Source organism: Ceratotherium simum, chromosome 10 (assembly GCF_057802395.1).
Source record: "Ceratotherium simum simum isolate JZ-2026a chromosome 10, ASM5780239v1, whole genome shotgun sequence".
Taxonomy (NCBI): Eukaryota; Metazoa; Chordata; class Mammalia; order Perissodactyla; family Rhinocerotidae; genus Ceratotherium; species Ceratotherium simum.
This window is the reverse complement of record NC_141909.1, coordinates 33,101,515-33,120,041: the sequence shown is the minus strand read 5'-3', so window position 1 is coordinate 33,120,041 and position 18,527 is coordinate 33,101,515. Positions and strand designations below refer to the sequence as shown.

Sequence of the window (18,527 nt, the reverse complement as noted above, 5' to 3'; positions counted from 1 at the left end):
AACTGTGAACTAAAACATGCCTCTACAGTTATCCAAGTTCCAAGACAATGAGTCCAAATTCCTTTAAATCAACTGTAATTTTTAGAAGAGGGCTACCACTAAGATTTCTGCTAACGGCTTTATGCGTTCCTCGTGAAGGTCTCCTGCCTGACCTGTAGCGACATCATGTCGGGTCTGTACTGCTTGCGGAAGCCCAGGTCGTACATGAGGAACTTCAACATTTCAAAGGCTTGCTCTTCGCTCATGTGTAGAAGCAGGACTCCAGCCACAAAGCTGATCCCCTGACAGTAACCCACTTCTGTGTCCAGCAACGAGTAGGCTTTCAAGAGGTTAAAGAGCGACAGCTGCCCCGCCCCAAGCTGTGTTGAAAAGTAAGGGTGAGTAGGAAATGTCCTTCCTGCAGAGGAAAAGAAAAGAAATATTTTTGAAACGTCCTCATGCTTAGGAGACCAGAGTGAAATCACAAATCAGTGATTTCCAGGCATAAACAAACACTCTTTTCCAAACCAGCGAGAGTTGCTTGAAGCACCCATCTAAGAATGTCCCTCTCGATAATTTGGCACATGTGTGTGGTGATGGGTTGTAATTAGTATTTGGGTGGTGAACATGATGTAATCTATGCAGAAATAGAAGTATAATGATGTACACCTGAAATTTATACAGTGTTACTGCAATAAACAAAAAATTAAAAAATAATAATAATAAAAAAATAAAATAAATAAAATAAAAAATAGAGTAAATCACACACACAAAAAAAAGAATCTCCCTCTCTTTAGCAAGTCCCAAGTCCTATCTGCCAGACCACCACCCCATCTCTACAAATATGACAGTGGAGCAAACACGTGATGATAACCACCACTTCCTTCTAGAAAAAAACAAAATTCCACAAATGAATAAAGGACATATCCAGGAGAGATCACAGGAGAAGAGAACATAAAATTTATTCTGACTATAAATCAAGGCAAATTCTAAGTTCACGTAAAGACTATCCTCTAACTGAAGTCACAATGCTACAAGAGGCATCATATTATTTAAAAGGAAATCTTAGTAGTCCATAAGCAGACTTATTTGTCTGCTTTTCTTGTAATCAACAGTGGAGGGACCTGTGGGGATTGTTTGTTTTACATTTGCTCTATCATTTAGGAAAATATTCCTTCTTTCAAATATCCTTTGCTCTCTGTTTCTTAAACCACCTCTATGAGGCACGTAGAACTCTTCTCCTTTTTCAGTATATCCAAAAAAGACAAGGACAGTAAAGAGTCAAGCTGTCTTTAAATAAGTTCCCCTCTAAAATTCACCTCTGGGTATAAAATTACCATAGAGACATTTCAGCAAGCAAATAAAGTCAGTCTTGGATCACTGAAACGCTGGTACTAAACAGTGAAACAAATCCATCTTCACCACCAAAGCTGTGTACCCTGCTACGGGACTTTCCTTGTGCCACAGAAATGAAGGGGGACGTTAGCTTTCTTGTGAAATGATTACTCATGTCGGTTAGAACTTGTAAGAAGGCCAGATTTTTAAATGTTTTCCACCGCATATGCTTAAAAGTGATTTTTTTCCCCCAGGAACTGATAAGATTAATTCTGCAGAGCAAGAAAGGGGAAGATATGAGAAAATAACAAGAACATACTGAGGAAACACAGATGGCTACATGTAGAGTCAAATAAACAATTTTAAAAATTATTTTACTTTCTCACTTAAAATTTTTGCTAAAGAAAACTACAAATATACTGTCTATCCAAGATGTTAATTCTAGCTCCATTTCTTTTCTGACCAGCCTTTCCCTGTAATGTGATCTCATCAGCTCCTTCTCTTTATTAAGACATCGTGACTAGACCTAAATGCACCATCCCAATTTCTAGTCTCATCAGCAATTTCCTGTCACAGAACCACAGATCTGCAGGGATCCATAGGGACTGCCTATTTCAACAGCCTCATTTAAGAGAGAGGATTGAGACTCAGAAGCAAAATAATTTGCCAAAAACCATGGTTCAGTGGTAGAATCAGGACAAGAAGTAAAGCTTTCAGTTTCTCTGTAAAATTCCCTTTTTCAATTCTACTGGGATCAAAAAATATTAACAGAATTGGGCCCTTTCCCCAAAAAAGTTTTTTGTCATCTAAAATAAACAGAGGTCAAAACTAGGTTTTAGGGCCCGCCCCGTGGCTTAGCGGTTAAGTGCGCGCGCTCCACTGCTGGCGGCCTGGGTTCGGATCCCGGGCGTGCACCGACGCACGGTTTTTCTGGCCATGCTGAGGCCGCGTCCCACATACAGCAATTAGAAGGCTGTGCAACTATGACATACAACTATCTACTGGGACTTTGGGGGAAAAAAATAAAAAATAAAATAAATAAAATAAAAACTTAAAACTAGTTTTTGGCCAGTGATTTTTTATATGCTGTAATATAAGGTGACCCCAAATATAAGGTACTCCCTTGTTTTCCCATATGGGCTCAAGTAACACTTCTGGCCATTTTAAATACATCAGCTTTTAGAGATATAGATGAAACAGTCAAATGTCAATGTACAATATTTAATCCAATAATTTATATATTTTAAAATAATAAAATACATATTATGTTAATTTAGAGAAAAATTAGAGATAAAATAATTTTTAAAATCATACCATTTTTACTTTCTTTAAGTTATTTAAAATTCAGCATTTAAAAAGATAGCTTTATAACGCTATCACTGGAAATTCTCTCCCAGGTCACGAGTACCCATTCATATAACATTAGGACAGCTAATTTGTCTTTCATCCTATAAGGATGTATTCATGATTTCCACATAACCACCTATTGTATTGCTTTTTAAAGTGATATTTAAAGGCTTGTTTTCAGCAATATGTCCAGGAATACTTATTCTTTATTCATAGCAAAAAACAAACAAAAAACTCAACAAAAGGACCTATTGTTTACTTTTGTAAATTGTGAATATGACTGACAAACATACCTAAATCCACGAGAATAGCATGCTGCTGAGCAGTGAGCTGCTTTAAAAGCTCTTTATAGGATATGTCGGGAGGTTGTTGTTTATTAGGCAATCTGTGTCTTAGACGATATTGTAAAGCTAGGAACTGCCAGATTTCTCCTCGTCGACTTTTGGGAACACCTACAATCAAAGAGATAAAAAAGCAAGGTCTTGAACACTGGAATGAAGTTGCCAGAACACAGTTGATTAGCTATGTGATACCACTTGAAAATAGGCAGCTGTGCTATCGTGCATACCACCCTACAATCACACGGTAAGCTGTACTGACAGAGCATATTTTGACAAATTTAATCAGTAATAGTTGCTCATGTATATGAAAGAAAACCCTCGAGTAACAATGATAGCAATGACGACATTAACAACATCAGCCAACAGTGATGGAGCACCTAACACAACACTTATTGAGGGGACCAAGCTACTGAGCTTTGTAATTACAAAAACTGCACCCACACTATTCACACATGCTCAGAAGACAATGCAATGAGATAGGTAATTACTATTATCCTCACTTTACAGACGGTGAGCTGAGGCAGAAAGAGGCTAAGTAACTTGCCCAAGTTCACAGAGCTAGTAAGTGGCAGTTTAGAATTAGAATTCTGGACGTCTGGTTACAGAGGCCACATCCTGAAATCCTGAAATATATTACTGCCTATTTTCACCTTTTATTTGGTTTGAAGCTAGTAACAAATGCTCATCTTCATATGATAATTTCTAAGTAATTTGTCATCAACAAGTAACTTTGTCAAAGAGTACTAAATGGCATTCTTATTTGGTCATAAAAGAATTAAATAAAAAAATGGTAAATACAATAAGAAGGCATAACTGGAATGCTCCAGAACATCATTCAGCCTTTGAGAAAAAAAATATCTAGCATATAGAGTCATGCGTCGCATAACGAAGTTTCAGTCAATGACAGACCACATATATGACGGTGGTCTTGTAATATTAGTATCATATAGCCTAGGTGTGTAGTAGTCTATACCATCTAGGTTTGTGTAAGTACACTCTATGACGTTCACACAACAAGGAAATTGCCTAATGATGCATTTCTCAGAACATATCCCTGCCGTTAAGTAACACGTGACTGTATAATGAAACATTAGCTCCATTATGCTTGAAAACCAAAGGGTATCACAAGTAGTTCAAAGTAATAACCGTGTTTTTTATGCTAAAGCATATGAAGTAAAGCATTGAGAGGGACAGAATTTGATTCTGTACAGTGCAGGCAATTTTATTGTACTAAGTGTCTTCAGTTCAGATAGACTGGAGCTGGAATAGGTTCCCAAGCTCCAGCTGGTTAAAAGAAGGTTTAATGGCACTTATCTTCTTGCAATGCGATGCCACAGTTTGCATAAGCTGAAAGTATTGTTGTCCAAAAGGTATAACCCAGGCTCACTGACATGTTTTATAAGGCCCTCCACAATATACCTCCAAACTACCTTTTTTGTCCCATTCCCTGCCATACACTAAATATAAGAAGCTTATGGTTATTTCCACACCTCCAGTTTCTTATTCCTACTGTTGCCTCTATGGAATTCCAAGCTCCCCCACTCAACTGTCTAGTGTGTTTCTACTTGTCTTTTACGGATGAACCTGAATGCCATTCTTCTGCTGAAACTCTCCCTAACATCTCTAGGAGTGATCCCTCCCCTTTCACATACTATAAGACTCATACTCTAACATCACCCTATTGGATTACAGTTAGCTTTATACTATATATCTGTCAATTTTCCCCACTTAGATGATGAGCTCCTTGAGAACAGTCAGCATACTTTAATTTCTGTATGATGAAATCCAAAAAATGCCTCACTACTTAAACATTTGTTGAATGAATGATAGCATGTAAAATCATTTTTAGAGGGTAACATTCATTAGCCCACTAAATGAATCCTGATAACATGAGTGGGCTGTTTTATTATCCATCTAAAAACAATTTTACAAAAAGGTATTTCACTTTAGTTAAACAAATATTTATTGAGCATCTACTATGTAGCAGAGTATAGAGCACGGCACTGAGGATTCCTCATCACTGAGAGATGAATAAGTCTATTCTCAGGAAAATTGGTCTCTTTCACTTGTTCATTCATTCATTAAGTCACTTGTGCAAAAGCTGTCTTAGTTGCTAGGTGTGCAGTGGTGAGGCAAGAAAAACATAAAACAAATATCCACATAAATACAAAATTATAAATTATGATAAAGGGAAAAAATCATAAAGCGAATAATTTATTTTGGTGGAGGAGAGGGAATGGCACTCTGAGGAAACAGTATTTGAATTGAGATCTGAGGGATAATAGGATTCTCCGGGCTGGGACTGTGGGGAGCGTTTACTTCAGGAAGAGGGGAATGTGTGGCCCTGAGAGGGGCAGAGGAAAGGGGAAAGAAAGGAGGAGTAAGAAGATGGGGGAGAGAAGGGAGATGGGAAACAGGGAGAAGGTGGAGAGATAAGGAAGAAGGAGTGTAGGGAGGGCTCGAGCGTTTCATGCAAGAAATAGTCTGGGCCATACTGGGACCTGGAGTAGTTCAGCCTCTCTGGAGCCCTCGAAACAAGCTGGGGGAGGCAGGAAGTGAGATGAAAGGGTGAAGATGAAGGAAGGAGAGATTATGGAAGGTCTTGGGCACAGTGCTAAGAAGTTCAAACTGTATGATGTAAGAAATGGGAAGATGAGCACTCTAAAACACCTTTAAAAGTCAGACCAAAGAATGGTGTGATCTCACCACATTCTGTTAACCACTATTTTGTCTCCTAAATAATGCATTCAATGAAAATCTTTAAAATTTCTATATCTTCAAGGAAAAAGAACAATATTTTAGGCTTGTAAATGTAGCATCTTACAAAATTAATCTTAATGATGTTTCATACATTACTATAAGCTTTTAAAACAGGTTTCATTATCAGATTTCTTTGGGTATTTTTGCATTGTTATTTTACACCCAGTTTATGTAGGCCATGGAGATTGTCATTTTAATATATTTAATCTGGGTCACAGAAATTGCATCTAAAATATTCACATACTAGTTTTAACTTCAAATTTAAGATGTTTAAATATCAGTCATTTTATATGGCAGAGCAGCAATGCAATATAATGGCTAAATAAAAGAAATTTTCCAAACTAAATAAACAAACAAATGGATGGAAGGAAAACTGATTAACAAGAATATAAATCTGTATATATAAACACGTACATGTAGGTGAATATACACATACACACAAATTTACACACATATATACATAAACACTTCTGACCAAATAATGGAAACGAGTCGAGTTTGTAAGCCTGAATTATTTTTATGGATATGATCAAAGACCTGTACCAATGCATAAGCTCCTTCTTGGTAAACAACAACAGACAGCTGAGAACAGCTGGTTGAAGGAAGCAGGAAAGGCTGTAGAAAAGGTGTCTGCTGCCTCTTCAGGGACAGTCTCTCCATTAGTACCATTTTCTTACCAATCAAGCCACTAACTGCAGGCAGAAACAAATTACCTTTTTTATCAGCAAAGCACAAACACAAAATTATGCCTGGGCTGCACAAATCAAAGAATCTCTGAAGCTTTTCTAAAAACAAAGATTATTGAGAGGATCCAGAATACCTTCTTTAAGAGAAATATGAATATCTTCCATATCACATCTGATTTTAGCTCTGCAGTTTAACAGCTTCTTATCCCAGGTTATTAAGACATCCTTCTGACATCCTCCAACTTCTTCATAGTCCAATTTAACTTTTCTGGACTGGAGTTCATCTCTGCTTGCTAAGAAAAACAAGAGAATTTATGTAAGATTGATGTGTTTTTAAAACATAGCATTTTTAACATTTTATTGTATTTGTAAAACCAGACCAAATGACTTTTAGGAATCAACCACTAACATTTTCTCAAAAAGAAAACTTAAAAAAAAAATTGAGGCCAAATGAAAGGTTTTCAGACTTTGAGTCACTTTCTGTAAGAAAATATCAGGAATAACTTCCTAAGGAGGTTTCACTCTGTATCTTACAGACGGTAACCCTGCTAGGCACAAAAAACAAACCATGTTCGCTATGCTATAAATTTCAATTTTTTGACAAATGTGATAGATAGCCTCATAAGTGACAGCGTGCATCATTTCAAACACCATTAAAATGTTAATATTTTATATATGATATATACGAGAAAACAATGCCTCATGCTAACCTTGATTTGAGAAATATTTGACCATGATAACCTGATACATTTTTATAACTATTTCCAGAGTTATCAACACTGCCCTTAACAACACTAAGTTATGTGTTCCTGTAACCTTAAAGAGGAAAATTCATTTTACTGAAGTTAACACTCCCTGCATTTTTTAAATCATACAGAATTCTTTCTCATTTGATGATCTAAAATATAAGCCCAGGGCTCATTAAAAGAAATGTCGATAAAAGCAAACACTATCTTGACTTGGTCTTTATCTTGAATAACTGATTCCAAAAGGGAGAAGGAAGAGAAAATGTGTAGGTATATTTTTCTCTTTCCTTAGGATCACTTTGAACGGGAGTTTCTCAGGGTAATCTGTAATCATTCAAGCTCTCAGTGCTCAACCGCCTTACCTTCTGCAACACAAATCTTTGTCATGCATCCAAAGTCCTCGACAGCAGAAAAACAACAGCAGGAGTATTACTCTTACTTAGTGTGTTTGAAACTGGTTCAAAAGAATTTAAATATCTTATAACAGACTGCTATTCAAACAGGGCAGTAAAAATTTCTACTTAAAAGTCCAGACATAATCAAAAGATAAATCACACTACAAAAATAGTCCTCCTGGATACCACTAGATGGCTTTCTAACAGTTTAGCTTTGCTTCTCAGTATTTGTTTTATATTTCTCCTTGATAATCTATTTTTTAAAAGGAGTGAGTCCATTAAAGCTAATAAATATAATCCTATATGTAACTTGGCTAATGATTTTATCACAGTGGACAAAGCATAATATTTCCTGAGATTTTTTTTCTCCAACCTTCTCTAGATCATTATTCATTTAAAATAATAAGTGCCTACTATGTGCCAGTCACAGGCCCTGAGTAAGTCAATATCTGCCTTCAACTGGTTAACCAGGCAAGAGTAAAGAACCATTAAGAAATGCTTACCATTGGCTAGAATTTTAATGGGTTAAAGTATTTTTTGTCTTAAAATACAATACTTTGTCTTAAAGTACAGTATTTTTTGCCTTAAATACAGGACTGATAAAGGTTTCTCACCATATATTCTAAATGTCACTTCCTTTCCTACCCTGTCAACTTATATAGTATACTGAACTCAGAATACACAGAGTCATTTGTATTAAAACGTTTCATTTCCTTATATTAATACACATAGTAGAAAAATACTGTGGGGTACTGGGAAGAGCCCAAGAACCATCATAAATAAACCTAAGTTTTAGTACTTATTCTGTCAGTACATTACTGTTTGACCTTAGGTTAATTCCTCAGAATCCCCAAGCCGGTCACTAACTCAGCTGCAGAATGAAGAATGGAGCTAAATAATCTCTAAGGCCATTTCCAGTTCAAACAGTCTATGCTTCTAAAACTATCTGTTAATACTTAATATTCTACTGTACATAACTCCCAACTGTTAATGAAATATAATTTCATGCTTTCAATGTTTTACGAGAATGATAACCATCCTTTTACCAACTTCTGTTTCTTTTTATGAGTTAGTTCAAGATGTAATCAACTGCATAAAAATATGAATTCAATTCCTTTCAAAATCTATGGAAGCTCGAGTGGCATATCATTTATTACACTGAACTTTTAAAAGCTGTATCAGTAACAATTAATTGCATTTTTAATTTTAAAGAAAAAAAGATTTATTTCCTAGGGATGTTTAAAATCTTATGTAGTTTCATTCTGCTAAGAAAATATAAACAAAGAAAATAAATTGTGCCCTTGCAAACTAAATAAATATTGTTAAAATTCAAAATTGAATTGAATAATAAGTATAGTAAGAGGAATCTTAAGATAGATGATGAACACAGAAATGTGAATACCTGTACTAAAAAACCTTTTTGGAAGACAACATAATAAAAATCAAGTCAGAGAAAAACCTATATTATACATTTTCCAATAATTTTAAAAGTCAAAGGGTCCACTTAAGCTAAGTCTTTCATTTTATAAATGTAAAACACAAAGTATGTATAGGTAGGTAAAAAACATAACCTTTTATGTTAAGTAATTTGCCCAAAATAATGGCATTAATACATTTTTTTGGATTTTGGTACTGTCTGTGCCTCTCCCTGTCTGTGATTCTATCCATATTGGGGTAAATATCATTATTTCAAAATCTGGAAACACATTCTAAAGCATTTGGTATTCATAAACATAGCAAGAAAGCATTACAAATAGCACAACTACTATAAACTATCCAATTATAAATTTAATCATTTGAATATGATTTTTTAAACAGAAAATTTATAAAGCAGGAACAAAAAATAGAAACTCTGATTTGATAACAGGTAATTAGATAGTTGAATTGAATACAACACAAAAAAATTATTTAAAATAGACATATTTCTCTTATTATGAATACAATTAGCGTGAACATATAAAATCATATTCAAAAAGAAGAGAATTTGCTTTTTCATATTTAAAGGTTTTTTAAAGGAATACATAATGATACTAAACTTTCAGTCATATCAAATACACTGACTCCATATTATCTACATTCTCTATTACCCAAATATACTTTAAGGTTGTTTGATGTTTTAAATCTATTAAACAAAAATCTAAATATCTTAGGCTGAATTTTCCCATGTCATAACCACCTCACAAAACAGAAATACACAATTATAATTAGTAGATATTTGAGCAAAAGTAAAAAGTATACAGTCTGAGAATAAGTGTGAGCGTGTGGGGGGACAGTTTTAGTCTACATCCTTAAATTATAGTATCATATCATGTAGCCCTGTGTGAATGGCTAACCTTCAAGTTTCTGGTTTTCTTTTTCCATTCGAAGCAACAAGATTTGTTGGTGTATCGCTTTTCTCCACAAACTCCTCAGTTCTTCTGACTTGTTTCTTTCTTCAACCTTTTCTGGGTCATCTTCATCAGACATGAATATAACCAGCGGTTCCTCCTCCATGGTTGGAGCAAGAGGAGACAGTGGCAGCAGCTCATTCCTATCCAGGCCATCTGCAGAGAAGAAAACAGTGAGAGGCATTCCTAAGCAGTAACCCAGACTACAGAAGTTTTCTCTAGAACTGAAGCTCTCTCATCCTATATTCCACCTTTAAAGCTTTTCACAAAGCCACTCTCCCAGTAACCGCTAGTTTCTGGAAGTAACGATTTAAGCAAATTCACTAGACTGAATTCCCCTTCCAGATTTCCCTCTCGTAGTGAAATGAAAGCATATGTAATTTCACCACTTCTTCTTTCTGCACAAAATGACCTATGAGATAGGTGCTCCAAAACAAACAGTTCTTTCCCCAGAGTTCAAAACTTCTGCAATTTATCTATGTATATTCTCGAATTGTGCAAAACAAAAAAAATTAGTAGTTACCAGTGATCTCCTAAGGTCTACGTCCACCATCAGAATCCACCAAGAGGAAAGCAGCTGAGCCACTCGGCATGGCCTGGCTCAGCACCTCTGCTCACCCCTCCTGCAACACTCTCTCACCCAATTCCTGGAGTTCATTCTCTCCCTCTGCTCCAGGCCATCTTTTGCACTGTTGCCAACTGTTTTCCTATTAACACGTGATCATGTCTCTTAAAACATTTCAATGGTCTCTTATATCCCAAAGAATGAAGTCCAAACTACTAGGAACAGCATAGAGATCCCATCCAACTCTGGCCTCAAGAAACCTTCCCTTGAGTCAATCTCCCATCCTCTGCTCCCCACCATGCTGAATTTCTCATGAGTCTCCGACCCGAAAAGTTCTCTCCAATGACTCCAGAGCTTTGCTAGTCCCTCTTTCTGAAACCTGCCTCTACAAGAAGTGAGTTTAAATAAATATCTAACTTTTCTATAAATCTTTCTCTGACCACTCTAGGCAGAGTTAATTTTATCTCTAGTAATGTCTGTTGTTTTCTTAGTTTTTTTTTCTTTATTAATGGACCTCTGCCCTTATTCTTATTATTTATTTTCTTAATAAACATAATTTTTAAAAAAATTTTACTCTATGGTTCTTTTTCTAGCATCTTGAGTTGAATACTTAGTACATTTGAGTTTCAGCTTTCTTGGTTTTAGAATTGCCCTCTAAATACCACTCAATTTTGATATGTAGGGCTCTGATCATATTTTCTTCCTTGTAGTTTCTAGGAATACAGTTTTCAGTTTCCAAACACACGAAATTTTTTAGTTGTCCTCTAATTCTTCCCTCCCTCCCTCCCTCCCTTCCTTCCTGCCATCTTTCCTCACTCCCTCTGTCCCTCCCTCTCTCACTGTGATCAGAGAATATAGCATAAATAATCATGATTGTCTGGAATTCATTTAAAAATCTTTGTAGCCAAGTACATAATTAATTTTATGACTGTTCCATGTGTGCTAAAAATGAATGAATTTTCTCTATAGGGGGCAAGTGTCTGTATAAATATTAGATCAAGCCTATTTAATTGTGTTTCTCAAATATTATCTATATTTAATTTCTTTATATTTAATTTTCAGAGAGGACTATGTTAAAATCTCCCATGAGAGCTATTAATTTATTTATTTCTCCCCAAAATAATGTTAAGTGTTATTTTCTAGCTCTCAAGACTATATAATTATGTATTCTCATCATTGTTATATCTTTTTGTTACATTTACTCTGCCCCTTTGGATGTTTTTGCTTTAATTTCCAAGACATCTAATATGCAGAGAGCTGCCCATGCTCTCTCTTTTGGTTAACATTTGTCTAGTGTATCTGTATCCGTTTCTTTATTGCTCAACATTTCTATGTCACTTTGTTTATGTGTGACTCTCATAAGAGAGTATGTTGCTTTTCTAAGAATAAAAAGATCTGTGACTTCTTTTCTAGCACTATCGTAGTTCCTGGTTTTGGAAACTCACTCACTCATTCACTCCTTCATTCAACAAGCATTTACTGAATGTCTAACATGTTCTAATGATATCTGAGAAGTTAACCACTGTATCAGACATAGAAAGAAGTCATTTCTCCACTGGAATCACTTAAATTTCTTTGTACACAAAGCCTTGCCTTCCATTCCCTAAAATATGACCCTAGCAAGGAGGAATTCTTCAGTGAGTACCACACAGACCCTGCTGCATTGCCGAGGGAGATTTGTTCATGGGAGAGGCAACCCTGAGGAAAATGCGCTGCCGCCAGGAGATCCGGCGAGGAGTGACAGGGGTTCCTCCAGCATTTAGGGACTCGTTGCTGCAAGTAGACGAGGTCCTTTTTCTCCCCTCTCCATCACTGTAGAAAGCAAATAAATACATAACTTGTAAGGAGAACTGCATAACATGGTTCTTCACAACAATATGGTAGCACAAGCCATTCACAAGTTCTGCTGGGCAAGCACAAGCCACAGGCAACACGGAGCAATGCGTCACTAGGCACACTGGTCACCCAGGCCACCGCATCCTGGGGAAAATGCAGTCCAGCCACAGCCCAGTCATGAGAAGCTCACTTGTTTCTACTCATTCCGTAATAGCCAACCACTCCAAGTTCTAATCCGACGAATAGAAGTACGTATACAGAGGAGCAAAGGTTGCTTAAGTAATGAACTCATGCAGTATATTCTAAACAATGTAAATATTCCATAAAAGGCTCCTAAAGAGCTTTTCTTATCACTCTTATAGGATAGGCTGATAAAGATAGCTTCTAGTTAAGATCTGTCTCTGAATTGTTAACTACCAGTAGCTGGATCATGGCAGAAAGTAACCTGAATAAAGGCAGAACGGTCAATGTTGGGATTATTGTTAGATGACATATTAAGAAAAAAACTGTGGTCAAATAAGATTGGATAGGTTAAGTTGAGAAACATTAAACATATTTCTTTATTGCAGGACTTCTTAGAGACTGTAATATGCTGGCATGCATTGTGACTCTCCAAGGGGGAAATAGCACAGAAACTCCCTAACTTATTTAAATTATTTGACCCCAGAATCCCCTTCCCCAACTTTTGAGAAGTGGGGGGTGGAGGTGTCACATTTTTCTACATTAGTGCTTTGTGAAACAAACATGCAGAAATGCTGGTCTGCTTTAAGAATTTCATTTCCTAGGAAAGAGCACTCTAAATTATGCTATGCCTGTTTGAAATAAAAAGTCATTATGACTCAAACTTACTTTTGAGACCAATTGTGTCAGCAGCTGGAACACCATGCAATAAGTGGTGCTATTAGTGATGGGAATATTTTACTTTTTTAAGTTTTAAAGTCTCTGAGCTTTCCTGAACGTATGATGACGATATCAATATTCACAGGTGGTGATTCCAACAAGGGGAAGGTACAAGACTTTTGATGGTGTCAAGAAGTATCAGGACTTGGGTCAGAAATGAAACTCAGCTAGAAAAGCCACAACCCTGCTCAGATACTCAGAGGAACTCAGGAGTGCTGAGGCAACCAACAGTCAGGAGAGCCATTCAGCACTTGCTAGTCATATTTTTATTTACTGTATATATCCATACTGACAGTTATCAGGTAATTTAGTTATTTCTAATTTTGATCTATCTTTCTGGAAATATTACTTCTGGATTAGCTAAATTAAGGTTAAGAAAAAGACATACCTTTGAGCTCTACACAGACAGCAAGGGTCATGATGTATCATGATACTTCAGAAAGTAGCTGATACACACATCTCAATGTAGTCAAACCCCCTTTGTTATGTATCCTGAAGAAAATTAAAACCCTAATATGTGTCCACGGTGCAAAACTCCCTGCAATACTGAATAAGTATGTTCATCTTTACTTCCATGTTGGGAAGTGTTAATTCAAGTACTTCCCTTCCAGAAACCATGACTCAAATGTTCTATATATAATAGTCATATCTTAATACACACTCTTGAAGTACCTGTATCTTCTGTTTTTTTTTTTGGCTGGGAAAGATTCGCCCTGAGCTAACATCTGTTGCCAATCTTCTGCTCTCTTTTTTTTTTAAACCCCCAAAGCCCCATTACATAGTTGTATATTCTAGTTGTAAGGCCTTCTACTTCTTCTATATGAGCCGCTGCCACAACATGGCTACTGATAGAGGAGTGGTGTGGTTCCACGTCTGGGAACCAGGCCCGGGCCACTGAAGCCAAGCACGCTGAACTTCAACCACTAGGCCATCAGGGTTGGCTCTGTATCTTCATTTTTTTTTTTTTTTTTTTTTAAGATTTTATTTATTTAATTTTTTCCCCCCAAAGCCCCAGTAGATAGTTGTATGTCATAGCTGCACATCCTTCTAGTTGCTGTATGTGGGACTCGGCCTCAGGATGGACGGAGAAGTGGTGCCTCGATGCGCACCCGGGATCTGAACCCGGGCCACCAGCATTGCAGCGCGTGCACTTAACCACCAAGCCACAGGGCCGGCCCTGTATCTTCATTTTTGTAACACATCTCACTGGCAGTTATTTGCTAACTGCCCAGTTCAAGGATGTATTACTAGCTCCTAGTGCATAACTGGCAAATAATAGTAAGCACTCAACAAACGTCCATTGAATAAATTAATATTGTAAAACCATATGAAACATTAACTCAGAAGGTTAAGTAAAATGGACAAAAAATAACACTGGTTAGGCTAACATGTCGAGAATAAATAAAAGATCTACCTTCTTAAAACCCTTTGTTGGTAGTCATGACTTTTAAGTTTTTCTGGCAAAAAGTTCTAATAGCTCAGTTTCCCAAAAGACAGACTGAGGTGTTTATAGCACTGGTAGGTATCAACAATGACAATACTATTAATAAATGACAAAAGGCATCTTTTTTCCAAATAAGTGTTGTTCCTTTCCTACATAAGGGCATCTAATTTATAATTTAAGCCTAGAAACCTAAATTAAATGAAATATGTAAAAGCACCTATTTCAATGACTCACAGGGTAAGTGTTCAACAAATATGAGCTTCTCTTGACTTTTTATTAGCAGCTCTAACAAACAATACTAGAGTAAACCAAACCAAAGGATTCTGAAACTTTTCTATTTTAATGCTGGAATAAAAAAAAAATCCTTTAAAAATCACCTTCCAACTCACTGTTAATGATATATCAAGCGTTTAGATAGTACTAAAAATAAAACTGAGACGTACCCATGCCAGTTTCATTATCACCTGTAAAATACACGGTTTTGGGGCAATATGTTATAAAACAGGTGCATAAAGTACCCTTACACTAGCCCACTATTACATATTCGAAAACTCATAACACCTAAAATTTTTAATCTTGTAATCTAAATAAATTGCCAAATGACACATTTTCCTCCTATGTCTGGAATTTAATGCCCAGTAATAAGCCAAAAATTAACAGCCAAAATATAAGAGCATAATATATTGAAAGGAAGAATTTAAATAACAGACCATCGGCCCCTTGTCTTATACTGGAAAACGACATCCTGGAAAAGAAGTTGGGTGGCTGAGATAAGGCAACAGCTGCTCTGCTTCATTGAATGAGAGAAGACACGTATTCAGAAGTTATGGTTAAGACAAGGGTCTCAACACACAGTGCACACACCCAACTTAGAGCACTTTAGTTTTTGATTGCATTTAGTCAGCAATCTGACATGTCTGCAGTGGTAATTTCAAGAATCAGAACCAAATGAAACACTTTTGTGCATCAAAATCCTTATATCCCATCTTGGAAACTGCACTGGGATGAGGGGGCACAGTGTTTTTTGGGATTTTTTTTTTTTTGCTTTTCTTTTTTTTTTTTTTTTAAATTTTATTTTTTTTTATTTTTATTTATTTATTTTTTTAAATTTTTTGTTTATTGCAGTAACATTGGTTTATAACATTGTAAAAATTTCAGGTGTACATCATTGTACTTCTATTTCTGCATAGATTACATCATGTTCACCACCAAAATACTAATTACAACCCATCACCACACACATGTACCCAATTATCCCTTTCACCCTCCTCCCTCCCCCCTTCCCCTCTGGTAACTACCACTTTAACCTCTCCTTCAACTAAACTTAGCAGGTAGCCAAGTATAATGTCCACTTTTTGAGTGAAAGTAAAAACAAAACAACATGTGGTATTTGCTATCGTAATAATCAAGCTAACACAATAAGCACGTGCTATGCGCCAGGCATTGTTCTAAGCAGTTTACAAGTATGAACTCATTTCATCCTCAGAGCAACCGTACGGGGTAGGTGTTATAAGCGTTCCCACTTTTAGTGGGAAAATTTAGGTAGAAAGAAGTTAAGTAACTTGCCCACAGTCCCACAGATAAAAAGTGGAGGAGCCAGGATTCAAACCCAGGCAGTCCAGAATCCAGACACGTAGGCAATGTAGTTTATCACACCAAGGTAAACACTCTTGGCATTAGTTCAGACAAAGCTCTGCTGAATCTCAAAAACAAAGCTGTCAGGACTCCCAGGATCCTGTGTATTTCTGGTGAAAAAATCAGTTTCTAATTAGCATTAAGTCTTTCAGCCAATACTTCTCTTTCCATTTTTTAATGGAATAATGTCATTTATTTCAGCAGAGAAATAACTTCAAACTACTATTAGATATTCATTTATGTAAATGTCTCAATCCTTTTCTTTGCTTTTGAAATCACTGCATTCCAAAATGTCAATACTTTATTTTTAAATAGGAGGATCAAATCAAAAACACATTATATGGTGGAATATACATATATTGGTATATTTATTATCTTTACATTTTAAAATGAAACAAATTAGAACCATTCTCTTATTTTCTCATATAATCTTTTTCCTCCTTCTTTTGTATGTGGGAATATCAACATGTGCATCATAAAACTGTTTCCCAAGAGACATATTCAGGAAAAGTATTCTGTGCCAGCATTACCTCTAGTGAAAATTTATTAAATTAAAAATGAATAACTAGGAAGGAAATACAACGTGGAGAATTCCCACCTATTTCTGTATTGGTATATTCCATATACACTATTGCCTATTACCAGTCACCAATTAATCAAGACCGCAGTCTGTGAACACAAATGAGGGCTTTATAAGGGGAGGAAATATCCTATATTATGTGTACCACCATGTAGGCTGGGAGGCATCTCCAAGTCCTTCTGGATATAGCATTAATCAAAAGCTATGGATATGATATGAACTCTCCCACAGAGCTTCAGGATAACTTGATGTATCTTTGACCAGTTACAGCCTTCACGACATCAACTATTAAGTTAACACTATACTTCTTATGTTAACACAGAATTTTAATGCACACTTGCCTGCTTAAATAACAATTCATTCACTGGATATTGTACTTAATGAGGGTGCTTTAGTGACCACTCACAGGGACTCAACTTTAAGAAGGATGCGGTCATATTTTATTTCTCACCAGGGCAACATAGATACACTTTTCACAAAGGTAAACTCTAAGGCCAGGGGCAGCAAACTGCTGAGCAGCAAACTGCCCCCCACTCCCCAATTCCCTAGTGCCCATCTAAAACTACTAGGATCATAAAGTCCAATAAATGACTACACATTGATTAAATCTGTATCTAAATTGCAATGTATTAAACTCAAGATAGAAACAAAACTTGATTAATGTGATAGCAACTATTTAACAGAAGTCTGAAAAAGCTTTCTCTTTGTAGATGCCTGAAGAAAGGCTGCACGGAAAAACAGAGTGATGAAACTTTAGTTTTTTTCCACAGGATCCACAGTATAATTTAACACATAATCGCATCACGTGCACTAACAGTTTAAGTCCTGGCTTTCAACTGGATACATATCTATCATCCTATGGAAAATCTTTACTAATTAAATAAAATTGAGATGGAACTATTTTAATGGAAATCAACATATAGCATCTGAGCTATGAGTCAAAAGAGAGAGACTAGTCAGTGGAATGAGGTGTAAAAAAGTGAGGAGAACAAAGAATTTTATTTTCTAAACTCTAAGCTGAATGCAAATTTTTTTTAAGTAAGTAAATTCTTTCCATTGGAATTTAAAATATCTCTGGATAGCTCATTTGCTTATTCACATCCTTATAACCTAAGATTAAGAAAATAATATCAAGCAAGATATTAAACCTCCCTGTGGCTCAGTCTAACCAAATGTAAAATAAGGAAATTATAGGCCAGATGATCTCTAAGACAATAAACAGACCTAATTCTATGCTGTTGCAGAATCTAAAAGGACACAAAATAAAACTATCATTTCCATTAGGCTTTTAAAAGTAGATAAGAAGTATTATCTAAATGGTCTTACACCCAACCATAAAAAAAGTATAGGTCAATTACAAGTCTCAAAAAGGCACATTTTATCTTATCGATGTGGCCAAAATAATTTTCTGGAACATTTTTCTCCTTGAACATCTCATTCTAGTCCAACCTATAATACTGTGTTTTTATTCCAGTTAGAAAGAAATCTAAATGTCAGTAGCCTCAAATAGGAAGATGGGCATGTCTGTTTTTCATTGGGCTCATGATATGAGAAAAGCATAGAAACTAGAACAAAGCAAAGAATAACCATT

General features: G+C 35.9%; 1 protein-coding gene across 3 annotated transcripts in view; it reads right to left on the bottom strand.

The window, feature by feature from the left end:
• The window catches only part of TBC1D4 (TBC1 domain family member 4), a 180,701-nt gene that overhangs the window by 12,764 nt on the left and 149,410 nt on the right, over positions 1-18,527 (bottom strand). For all 3 annotated transcript variants that reach the window (XM_087435978.1, XM_087435977.1, XM_087435976.1), the window contains 5 exons: positions 12,196-12,353; positions 9,923-10,132; positions 6,583-6,741; positions 2,955-3,113; positions 153-397 (listed from right to left, as the gene is read on the bottom strand). In XM_087435978.1, coding sequence (XP_087292104.1) covers positions 153-397; positions 2,955-3,113; positions 6,583-6,741; positions 9,923-10,132; positions 12,196-12,353 — 931 coding nt within the window. The remainder of the gene's footprint in view (positions 1-152; positions 398-2,954; positions 3,114-6,582; positions 6,742-9,922; positions 10,133-12,195; positions 12,354-18,527) is intronic.